At 56.6% G+C, this 12267-nt stretch overlaps 1 protein-coding gene across 2 annotated transcripts in view; it reads left to right on the forward strand.

The window, feature by feature from the left end:
- Positions 1-12267, forward strand: part of NEK6 (NIMA related kinase 6) — an 84753-nt gene that overhangs the window by 32240 nt on the left and 40246 nt on the right. For both annotated transcript variants that reach the window (XM_045883130.3, XM_045883131.3), the window contains exon 2: positions 7171-7288. In XM_045883130.3, the coding sequence (XP_045739086.1) occupies positions 7199-7288 (90 nt within the window). In that variant the 5' untranslated portion in view covers positions 7171-7198. The remainder of the gene's footprint in view (positions 1-7170; positions 7289-12267) is intronic.

Below are 12267 nucleotides of genomic sequence, written 5' to 3' on the forward strand. Positions count from 1 at the left end.
TTCTCTATGGAGGGAGACAGCCCAGGCGGGACTTGCCCAGGACCCCAAAGGAAGCGTCAAGCCTGAGCAGGACCCAGGATCTGGTCCTGATGTATGTGTGCGACTTTGCCTGTGACAGTCCAAGGAACCCCACAGGGGTGTGTGGTTGGGAAGGGGAGGGCCCTCTGCTCAGGGGCCTCGGGTGGGGTGGAGGAGTTGGGAAATGCAGGAGGGCAGGCCCATGCTGGCTGGGCAGAACTTGGAATGCCTCGTGCAGGACCATGGGCCTTGTCCTGGGGAGCTTTGGGCGGGGAGCAGCAGATCGGGATTCGTGCCCACCCTGTGAAGAGGCCCTGGAAGGACGGGGCTGGTCATGGTCCCATGTCTTAGAGAAGACAGGCTCCTACTGGTCCTGAAGCTGAGGAATCTGAGCAGCATGTGTGGCTTCGGGAGTGGGGAGGGGAAGTAGGACCAGCCCGGAAACCAGACACCATCTGTGGCTCATCCCCTATGGCTCCCAGGCCCCCATGACTCTGGCCTGCGATCTGGCTGCTTCTCGTCCAATGATGAATGGGTAATGTCTGCTTATCCCCAGACCAGAAGCGGGGCCGGGGTGGGGGGAGGACCCAGCAGCCAGAGCCAAACCTCTGGGCCAGAATTCATTCATTCATTCACTCTTCCAAGGCAGTAAGGACCGGGGGAGTCCGACAGACTTGGTTTCAAGTGGCAGTTCTGCCCGTGGCCTGCTATGTGACCTTGGGCCCATCCCTTAGCCAGTCTGAACTTCCGTATCCTCTTCTAGCTGTGTGGATCATAGCAGCCCCCACCTAGGGTGGCCACGAGGGAACAAGGCCTGCCCAGCCCCTGGCGCAAGCCTGCTGCGTGCGCGGTGTGTCCTGCATTAGGGCTAGGACCCTGCCCTCCCCTCCCCCAGCCCGTCTGCACCGGCAGGACATTCCTTCCAGCCCCAGGCCCTTGTAAACTGGGTCATGAAATCGGTGGAGTTTCTTTGGTTTGCTCACAGCCTTGCTGGTCCGGGAAGCAGGTTTAAATGGCAGCGTTCTCCGATGTGTAGACTCTGGCAAGTGCTGTTTCTCCTCAGGGCCTCTTGCCTCATCTGCGGAACGGGACTGATGGCATCTCTTGGGCTGCTGGGGAGGCACTCCGATCACTCAGCTCAGGGGAGGCGCCTGATGTGGATGTTGTGTGAGGCCGAAGCTGGTCCAGCCTTGACCCCGCCAGCGGCCGCGCACCAGGAGCTGCGGCGTCTCCTTGCCGGGCCTCAGATCTCCACATGCGAAGGGGCCTGAAGGGGTGCATCGGGCAGGGCTGGCCTGTGGCACCTGTCCTAGGCTTCTGCCACCAGGGGCCTGCTGGCCAAGCAGAAATAGCCCCTGGTGCCCACACCTGGTGCCAGGATTGGGTCACTCACTGGGGGAGGAAAGAGAACTGCGGGGGTAGGGCGTCCAGTCACCGAGCTAGTTTCCTGCTTTGGGAAAACAACCCATAAAGCTGTTCACTGCCCTGGAAGGACTGAGAAAGGGCCTTCCTCAGGCAAACTGGCCCAGGCTGCAGCGTCCAGGGGAGGCAGGGGCAGCGGCATGCCTGCCTTGGTTGACGGAGTGACAGTGTGGCCGGGCTCAAAGCCTGCGGCTGTCGGGAAAACACTGACCACACGCGGACGTGCGTGCACACGCCTGGGAGAGGGCAGGCAGGACACGCCGTTTCCACCTCAGGGTTTGAGAACAAAGTGAGACCTGAACAAATACTTGCCTCCCCCCAGATTATGAATGCACCACCACAAGACCCCCAACATACAGAGCCTCGCGTGCATAGACCCCCAAACCTGCCTCAAGCCAGGTCCTTGCCCTGAGCCTTCGTGGGGTCTTGAGTCGTCTTTCAGGGAGAGGGTAAGGGCCTCCGTGGGCTGCCAGCCTCCACGAGGTGTGTCATTTGGGCAGTAGGGAAAGGAGGGACATGACTCCTCTAGATGAAGCTTCCAGAAATTGGGAGGCAAGGGCCAGGGGACAGAAAGGCCACTGGAGAAACCTCCTTGCCCAGCCCAGCCCAGGAGCCAGTCCCTTCCAGGGAGTGCTCGGATGAAACCCAAGCCCCGCATTAGCAGGAGCTTCGCCTGAAGGCCAGGCCGGGAGGAGAGTGTCAGGGGGCTTTGCAAAGAAAGGTAGCCACAGTTCACATTAGCGATGAAGGCATTTGTTCCAGAGTGGTCCCAAAGAGGACATGCAGTGAGGCAGATGGAGCATGATCTGGGGGCCAACAGCCCCGGCTCTGTCGCTTACCAGCTGTGTGACCCTGGGCAAGTCCCCACCCTTCTCTGATCACCAGTCCCCGTGTCCGCCACTCATCCTCCCAGTGAGAGTTAGTGCTAATGACAGAGTCTCCGAGGACCTTCACATGTGTCAGGCTCTGCTGTAAGGAGTTTTCATCTGTAAACACATTCGGTCCTCTCAGTGACCCTAAGAGGAACATCTATATTAGATACCCCATTTTCCAGATGAGGAAACTGAGTCACTGCATGGTTAAATGAAGCCAGGCCAGGATTTGAACCGAGGCACCTGGCTCCCCGGCAGGCCTCGCTGAACCCTTAGGCGCATCCTGATGTGGTCCCTGGGCACCTGGTGGACACGCACGCATGGGGAACCCGGGCTGGGAGCCGCACTGTGCACCCACAGTGCCTCAGAAACACAGGGCCCTTGCTCCCCACAGAAGAAAGGCCCTCTTTTAGGTGGCCCTCAGTGCGGCCTGTGTCCGGGTTTCACATTCCATGCATTTTTGGCCCCTGACTCGGGCTTGGCAGCTTGGGCCTCATTGTTGTTCGACTTGGCAGGAGCCACCAGGCACAGGCTGCTAGCTCCCTGTGCAACCCGGGGATGCACATGTGTGCTGAAGGGCTTTCCCTGCGCTCTGTCAGTCTGAATCTCTGCCTTGGTCTTTCTGCATCCACACCCACTAAGAAGCAGTTTGGGGCAGGAATCTCCAGTAAAAGGGTTGGGCTTCCATGGAGGTATAGACAGACAGAATGCAAAGTCTCTGAAAATGCAGCACCCCTGGAGAGCAAGAGGCAGGGACTACCTTGGACCCAGGAGGGGCTTTGGAGTCATTGAGAGCAAATCTAGCCCCATGACCTTGAGCGTCCCCTCTCTCAGCCTGTTTCCTCATCTATAAAATGGGTTTACCAAGAGCCCCAGGATGCATGGGAAAGATCTGGCCCACTGGAAATGTTCAGAGAACCTTCATTGCCTTCCTCCCAACCATCCCCCCTTCCCTTTCTGCCTCCCTCCCTCCCACCACACTCCTTCTGTCCTCTCCCTCCCTCCTCCCGCCTCCTCATCTCCACTCTTCCTCTCCCCTCCTCCTTCCCCTCCCTGCCTCCTTCCCCTTTGCAGTGTCCCTCTCTGACACTCAGGAGCCTGTGACTTGCAGAATCCTCCTTGGCTGCTGCTTTCCTGGAAAAAAGTCCCCTCTTCCTCCCCTCTTCCTCACTGGGGAGGACATGGTGCAGCCCTTCCATTAGGTTCTGGATAGAACAACTCTTAGATGGCTCAGTTGTTAAGCATCTGCCTTCGGCTCGGGTCATGATCCCAGGGTCCTGGGATCGAGCCCCACATCGGGCTCCCGGCTCCGCGGGAAGCCTGCTTCTCCCTCTCCCACTCCCCCTGCTTGTGTTCCCTCTCTCGCTGTGTCTCTCTCTGTCAAATAAATAAAATCTTAAAAAAAAAAAAAATAGAACAGCTCTTAGGAACAGTCATTTACCAAAGCTCCAGGGCATTGGCAGAAAAGGTACCATGGACAGCAGAGCTGCATCGCCGTTGTGCTGTCCCAAAGGGCACGGACTCTGGGGGCTCCTGTCCATGGGGCCCCTGCAGTGGGTAATGGCCCCCTGTGGCCCTCCAGCCTTGGGATCACCCCTGCCCACTCCGTGTTTTTGAGGGAAGGGACTTGTTCAGTGGGGAGATGATGCAGGAAGTTCTCCACCTTGTGTATAAGGAAAGGAAGATGAGGAATTGCCACTGAGAGCCTGTGGGGAGTGCAGGGAGGTGGTTTTGGGCAAAGATGCCACCAGGGGTTTGAGTCCTGGCTCCACTGCCACGGATCTGGGCAAATCTCTTAACCTCCTCGTGCCTCAGTTTTCTCTTCTGTAAAATGGGACAATAATAGACCCTATCCCGTGAGAGACAGGGTCTGTTAAATGAGATGGGCGAAGAGGTGAAGTGTACAGAGCAAGGCCTAGCATGATCAGAGCACACAACTTTACTTATCATTATCATTACTGTTATTTCTGATGGGGCCAGGGACCCCTTGGCAGTGCTCCTGGAGCCCTGTGTGAGGTCTGGGGTGGGCTCCTGAGTGTGTAGTCTGCTGCCTCCGGGCGCAGATGTTGGGAGGGTGCCGCTAATACCGCAGAGGGCAAGTGGGCATGACCTTGGCAGACACCTGCTAAGCCTCTGCCCAGTGTGACTTGCCCAGGCTCCCAGCTGGTGAGTGACAGGGCCAAGATGCAAACCCAGGCCCACTGGCCCCAAAAGGCTGGGTGGGGTCGGATGCAGGGAGGGAGATGTAGAGACGCACATGCCATGGTCAGCAGTCCACGTGAAGTCCGTTGGCAGGTGGGCAGGTGGGCAGGTGCACATGTGGGCCTGGCCTCTGGGCCGCTCTGACGCTTACAGAGATAAAGACAGAACCTTTTTGCTGAAGACAGTTCTTCTCCAACCTCTCCCTGGAGGTCTCCCTAAGGGCAGAGGACGGTGAACATGTCACCCCGAGGGGTCTGGGGATGCAGCCCGCAGCAGCTGCTGAGCCTGCAGGAGTCACCGGTTTTATCTTAAAATGCATGCGCATTTTACATTCTGTTCCCTCCGAATCCGGTTCATCGGCGCACACGTTTCCCCACTGAGTAACAGTGCTGCCTCGGGAAGCCACTCGTGTTTGTGTGTTTATCCTGGGGCTTTTCCTACTGGTCCTCACTGTGTCACCCTGAGGGTGTGCGCTCCGGTGTGGGAGCTCAGGCACAGATGGTGGCGAGACGCCGAGGGGGCCGTGGTCCCATGTGCATTTCAGGAAGCCTCGGTGGCGCACACGGAGGAGAGCTGGTGAACAGGGCATGGGCCCTGGGGGGCCCAGGTGGGAGGGGAGTCCCACACTGGGACAGAGTCAGGGGGGATGGCGGGCGGAGAGGGCTCAGAAGTGCGGACACACCCCCACAGCACCCTCCTCCTGCCGCCGATTCAAGACGAGAAAAAAGAGCAAAAAATCTCTACATAAAATGCCATGTTTGGGGGTCGACCCTGGCTCAGTGTTGGCAGCTTCACAGCCAGGGGACAGCATGGGCTGTGCTTGGCAGGATGCGGCGCCCACCCTGCACGACTCCCCGCTGCAGAGGGCTCCCCTGCGAGCCTGAGTCCGGTCCATCTGCTCCACGTGGCCTCGCTCCGAGGGAGACACAACTGGAGAGTCAAGCTCAGTGGGTCATTTGGGGCTTGGTGGACATGCTTTGATAGCTCAAAAGGCATCGCAGACATCCCTGAGCCTGGAGGGCTGGATGCTCACCCCCTGTAGCTGGAAGAATCTACAGTGGGGAGGAAGGAAGAGACTCCTTTCCCACCGCGCAGACGCCGCTGTGTTAATGAGGGTGGGTGTGGACTTGGGAGGTGTGTGCAACGGAGCTTGCTGAGCCACTGGACCGGGGGGGGGGGGGGCTCTCAGGTTGGGGTTTGGCTGGGGTGTAGGTGACCAGGTTAAAGACTGAGAGAGTCCGTCTAGGGAGAAAGAGATGTCTCCGGTTGGTTCTCCAGACGCAGACCCTGAGAGTGAGAAAACTGTAAGGGAGTGGGGGAGGCTGACAAGCAGGGGTGTGATCTCGGAGTGCCCTGTGTCCTGGAGTGTGAGTCACACCTCGGAGTGCCCGAGTGTCCTGACCCAGGCAAGGGCACTTCATACCGGACCCCTTGGTCATTGATTAAGGGCTGTCTAGGGGGCCACCAATTCCTAGGGACTCGACTCTGGCTCTGGAGGGTGTAGACAAAGCTGCTGCGATAGCCTGGGCCAGTCCTGAGGGGCTCTGTTTGGGGTGTGGAGTCTGGGGGACAGCCGGGGCGGGGGCCCTCACCACACGCCTGCGCTACGACAGGGACCTACCTCCCGTGCATCAGGCCCTGTCATTCTCCGCGGTGCTGTGAGAGCCCCGGCCTGGCCCTGGGCATGGAAGCTGCTGCAGAAATGCTTGTGGCGGCAGGAAAGGCTTTCCTCCCAAGGGGGAGGGCTTTGCCCCTTGCGTCCGGGAGGATCGTAGTGGCCAGGTGCCAGCTCTCACCTCCGGCTGTACCTCGCTCTGCCTTGGGCCATGCCCCAGAGGCAGCCCTCCGCTAGCGAGGCTGGCAGAGGCTGCCTGTGACACCAGGGGAAGTGGTGTTGGGAGTGCTTCTTAGATGACATTTAGCTCAGGCCCAGGGAACATAGTGGGTGCTTTATCAGGGACCGCTGCTGTGGTTACCATGACAACTGGTGGCTGGCATCCTTGACTCTCCTAGGGGCCTCTGACGTGGCAGCCCAAACCCTGGGGGGCACAGGGGACTGCTCCCTTGTGCAGAAGGCTCTGCGCCTGCCTGGAGGTCTGCGCAGCGCTGTGAGGGGAACCCGTGGCCTTGGCCTTCCCCGGGTTTGGTGTACCAGGGTCCAGCAAGGATGGGGATGTTGGGTCCTTCCTGCAGCTACTGCATGCAGGCTGTCACAGGGTCTCTTTCCTGACCACCCAGGCGGTCAATCTGGGTTTTTGTGGGGGTGATCATGGGGGACAGGGCTTTGTAACTGCCCCCGGGAAGCACGGGGACAATAATGTGGAAAGAACAAGGCTTTGGAGCCCAGCTCTTGTGGAGTGGAATCCGGCACCTCCTTTGTTGGCTGGGGGGGCCGCCGTTAGACTTTTCCCTGCGCAGAGCCCGTTTCCCCCTCTATCCAGTGGGGATGATCCTCGCAACCTTGTCAGACGGGAAATGGAGGGAAGGTGTGTCCTGTGGGGCATGGAGTCCTAGCCCTGCGGCTTCTGAGCTGGGTGGTTGCCCTGTAACCCCGCTGGAAGATGGGGTCAACGGAAGTGCCTCGTCCAGCCTGGTGACGTGGAGGGGAGAAGGTGAACAGGCGTGTGTGTAAGAAAGCCCGCGTTTTCTTTTGCAGCCCGTGCCCCGGGAGGCTGGCATGCAGGATGGCCGGACAGCCCAGCCACATGGCCCACGGAGGAAGCCCGAACAGCCTCTGCCACAGCCCAGGGCCTGCACACCCCCCGGACCCACAGGTGAGCCCTTTGTCTTTGTCTGCAGAGCACTGGGGACTCAGCAGGGAGCTGGGTCCCTGAGGCTGCTTCATCCCAGCCACTGGAGGAAGCCCTCCCCCCACCCACACCCCCCGCCCCCAACGGAGTCACTTCGTGAATGCTTCCAGGGTGGGAGTGGGGCTCACTACCAACCTGGTCAGCCCTGATTTCACTCAGCAGCACTCGGAGAAGCCTTCTCTGTGCCGGACTCTGGGATTTCCGTGTGAATGGAACAGCTTTATGTCTGCGGGATCAGGGCTGGTTAGAAAGGCCATGTGAGAGGAGAGAGGAGAGAGGAGAGAGTGAGGGGCTCCGGGGGGCACGGGCAGCCTGTGCGTGCAGTCACAGAGTGCTTCCTTACTCTCAGCTGAAGCTGGCTTCCCTTTTTGGTTTTAGCTGCGTCCTGGCCCTCTTCAGCCTCTTATCTAGAACCCGCAGAGCCTCAGGACACTGGTTTCCTTACACCTACCTCACCCTGTGCAGATCCTCGGAGAGCCAGGCAGCCCCCCGCAGCTTTTCTGAAGGTGGCTTCTGGGGTTCCCAGCTGCCCGCATACTCTGTGCCTTTGCATATGCTGTTCCCTGGGCCTGGAGTGCCCTCCCCGACTCCTCGTGCAGGCCTCGGTCCAAATGCGGCTCCTTCTAGGGAGCCTCCCGGTCCCACCCCACTCCCCCCGCTGTGCGGCTCAGGCGCTGGGCTCTGGCCATGGCATCCCGCTGGGAAACTGGTTCCCAAGTCTGCCTCCCTTCCTGAACGGAAGATCTGGGGGTGGGGCTTTACCGGTCCCATCATCCCAGGCCAGGCCCAGAGGAGCCCCTCAATGCCGGGGGAGTCAGTGAACTGCAGATACATGTAATACACCCCGACGTGGCTGTGTGTGAGACAGACGCAGGTCTGCTCTTAGAAAGCACACAGCCTCATGGGAGAGAAAGGTAGGAAACAGGGCAGAAGAAACTCAGGGGCCCATGGAGCTCCAGAAGGCACATGATCCAAACTGGATGGCCAGAGAGGCCTCCTTTAGGAATTGGCATGCAGAGGCCTGGAGGGGGCAGGCTGGGCAGGTCACCTGGGCCAGGTGCTGCAGGGCCTTGTGGACAGCCTGGTATGATGCAAAGTCATGTCCAGAGTTGGCTTTGTCCCCAAAGCTATGAGACCCGAATCAAGGGAAGACTCAGAGACAGCTACCTTCTCGAGCCCCAGAAGGCTCATCACAGCCTCTAAGTGCCTACTTCCTGTTGGAGGACATCAGGTGGACTCTGCTGTTTGACCTGCTTGGCCAGGGCTTCCATGTGCAGTTGTGCGGGTGTGTACTGCACAAAGGTGCCTGGCCAAGGAGGCCGATGAGTCTGAGATCCTTCTACACCTGAGTTCTCATCAAGCCATGCTCCCTGTGTGGGGCTCCATCAGCCCAAGGGAAGGAGCAATTTTACAGATTCACGAAGAGGTGAGACATGTGAACTAGTAGACACGGTGTCTACTAGTGTGTGTGTGTGTGTGTGCACGCGCGTGCGTGAGCGTGCACTCGTGTGTCTGCACGCACGTGCACACCCCCCCCCCCACATAGCGTGTCCTAGGGCATCTGCACTATTTGTACTCTCCACTCCCGTTACTGGAGGGGACACGGGCCCGTTTCCCAGGTGGAATTTGGGGAGGCAGACCCCAGAAAGCCTAAAGGCCCGTGGCCACTGCTGGTGCCGAGTCCACCAGGACAGCTCACTGATGGCTGGGGGCAGTGGGGCCTCCTCGGGTAATGCAGCAGTTTGTCATATTAAGTCATTCACTAACAATTGAGTCCCCCTTGATTAATCTCCCAGAATTAGCCAGTTGCATTTTGAGCAATTAGGGTTAATTACAGCCTCATTTGGCAGAAGAGAGAGCCCCGTAATTATTTCACGAACAAGGCGAGGCGGCGGTGTCCGGGCGTCTGGTCACACATGTTGGAGTGGATTAGACACGATTCCTCGTCATTGGGCGGCAGAGGGCAGAGGGGCCCTCCGTCCCGCCAGCATCTGGCCGGGGACGCCAAGCCGGGGTGCACAAGCCGTGTAGACACCAGCACTGCCCCAGGTCAGGGCGGGAATGAGGCCAGGCAGGTGCATCCTCTCTCCTCCACTCACGAAGCGCTGGTATTTAAACACCGCCTGGGGAGACATGGCGGCCCGAATCTTGCCTGTTTCGGGACATAGAAACACCTGAAATTGACAGCAGAGCCATATTCCTTGATGGCAGGAGGCCCTGCTGTTGCCCTGAAATCATCCTTAGGAGAAGGAGCCGGGGCCCGCGATGGCGAGAATACTGTGTTCTAGACCAGGCGGGGCTCCAATCCCGACTCCAGCCCTCACCAGCCAGGCAACGACGGGTAAATGAGCTGAGCCTCCACTTCTTCATCTGTAAAATGGGGCCGTGAAGACTAAGTGAGGTGGAATACTTCCAACCCCCAGCATGGCGTCTGACACTGTGAGTGTTAGGGAAAATATGTGTCACAGATTTCATTCTTCTCTTTTTTTTTTTTTTTAAGATTTTATTTATTTATTTGAGAGAGAGAGACTGAGAGAGAGAGAGCATGAGAGGGGGGAGCATCGGGAGGGTCAGAGGGAGAAGCAGACTCCCCGCCGAGCAGGGAGCCCGATGCGGGACTCGATCCCGGGACTCCAGGATCACGACCTGAGCCGAAGGCAGTCGCTTAACCGACTGAGCCACCCAGGCGCCCCTCATTCTTCTCTCTTAACCTTCATTTTTGTGTTCGTGGCTCAGGAGCCCAGAGCTGAAATACCTGCAGTGTAGAAGGAACAACTTAGCAACCACTCAAACTGGTTTTGTTAAGTTTTTGTGCCGCAAGGCTAGTGGTTTGTCATTTCAGGGAGCTTTCTAGCTGTGAGAGCTGTCCTCTTACTAAAATACGTTTGCTGAATGTGGTGGAGTCACATGTGAAATCATTGAGGTTTCAAATGAATGAATGCATGCATGCAATCGAGAGGAAGAGTTCTGATGCCCCCCTGCTTTATGATTTTACCAGTTTGTTGCTGAGCGTTTTCATCAGGAATGAAACAGAGCTGACCCACTAAGAACCACGTGAATTTCCAAGAAGGAGAAAGGTGCTCTTGTCTGAGAAAGCCCTGGTTAATGTGTCTTCCATCTGGAAAGTCTTTGCAAACCTGCTTGGGGCGTGCCAAGTTCATTTATATTGGGCCCTATTCAGAGAAAGAGGAATGCGCCTTACTTTTCAGGGGGTGGGACAGCTGCTTCCAGATCTGAATCACACAGGCCAAAATCTTTATGAAAATCTTCCCAAAGCAATGTTGGTAGTTAGGTAAGATTTAATGACCAAATATTAACAGCTATTAAAATTCAAGAAGTGTTTGCTGACGTGTTGTAAATTCAGCAAATGCTTGTCTCGTTTCTGCCTTGGGTCTGCTGAGGAGCCCCACACAGAAGTGGGTACAGACCGTGTGTGAGGTGGAAGGCCCCACAGAGGGACGGGCGGACGCTGAGGGAGCCCAGAGGGTGGGGTGGGACAGGGAAAGTTCTAGAGAGATGACAGGTGGACTGGCCATGATTTAGGGCAAGACAGGGAGAGGAGGATGTCCCAGGAAGAGGAAGGAGCCAGGCCTGAAGGTGCAGGACCAGTCAGGTTAGGCAAGTGTTTAACTACCAGTGTTTGGATGGGAGAACGGCTGGTGCTTATGAAAGGCTGCGTCATCTGGAACTGAGTCTATAGTGAGTGATGGGTGAGCCCATTCGTGGTTTTAGGTGGACAAGGGAGCTTGCATTTTAGAAAGATTAGTGGTTGCTGGTGCTCAAGGCACAGGTAGGGTGCAAATAGGAGGAGACGAGGCCACTGCCTTCTCCCCGGTGAGATGGTGCCATGGTCTTAAACGGCTGGACATGGGGAGAGAAGATTCCAGAGACTTGCAGGGAGAAAACCAACTGCACTTGGTAACTGAAGGGGTGAGGGAGAGCCGAGTAGAGGATGGATCCAGACTTCTGGCGTAATGGCTGATGCTCTTTACGGCTTTCACCTTTCAAGTCTTGGCTTGCTAGTCACTGGAGTTGGTTCCAGATTCTCTTATGTATGTTTAAGCTCAGCTTCCTCTGAGCTCAGTCAGCGGGAATTGTCCTGAGGGACCCACTGCAATTGAGGCGATCTTATGCTTTGTTATCAGGTGACTCCTCTGTTTTGGCCATCTTGCTCACTGTTCCCATGTGCTGATGGCCCTGGGAGCTGAGTGTAGACTTCCAGGTTGGGACGGTCGTGGTGGTGGTCATGCCAACAGTGCAGTACCTGGCACTTACCTCATCCCATCCTCCTACCAACTAGGAGCTAGGTCTTATTCAGAACTCGATTTTGCAGGGGAGGAAACCAAGATAAATACCGCTTATGTTTTGCTCTTGAGGGGCAGAGCCAGGAGTCTCTCCGTGTCCTGTGGCCCCACAGCACCCCTTCCTGCCACCAGGTCTGCGAGAGGGAAGATGAGCTTTGGGTTTGAAATTAGCCAGATTGTGGAGACCTGAGCGGGGTCGGCCTCGTAAAGAGCCTGACAATATAGACTCTCTGTAAACCCTGCCTTTCTTTTGTGTAACACAGATTTAAAACACATCACCGTAAACACATACACCGAATCCATTAGAACTCCCCACACACGGTGTCAGATGTCTTTAAAGGTGAAATTCGTTTACAGGAAATGTCATTCTGATCAAGTACGCTTTTTAAAATCACAGAAACAGTTGCCTTAAAATTAATGATGCATTGCAAATATCAGGGAAAAAAAGACCCATTCAGTGTAAAGATGATTAAAATTCAGGTCAGAACTCTGACTTAGTCAGGCTAAATTTTTTAATGAGATTTCAGAAAATTAATTGGGCGGATGCATTTTTATTCTTTTAACATGTAATTTTATGCTCCTAGTTTTTTTTTTGTTTTTTTTTAAGGGGGGATTTGTCGATGGCTGAGGCTTATTGTG

Source organism: Mirounga angustirostris, unplaced genomic scaffold (assembly GCF_029215605.1).
Source record: "Mirounga angustirostris isolate CCGP_5_RB_7025 unplaced genomic scaffold, mMirAng1.0.hap1 SCAF_15, whole genome shotgun sequence".
In the NCBI taxonomy this organism is placed as follows: domain Eukaryota; kingdom Metazoa; phylum Chordata; class Mammalia; order Carnivora; family Phocidae; genus Mirounga; species Mirounga angustirostris.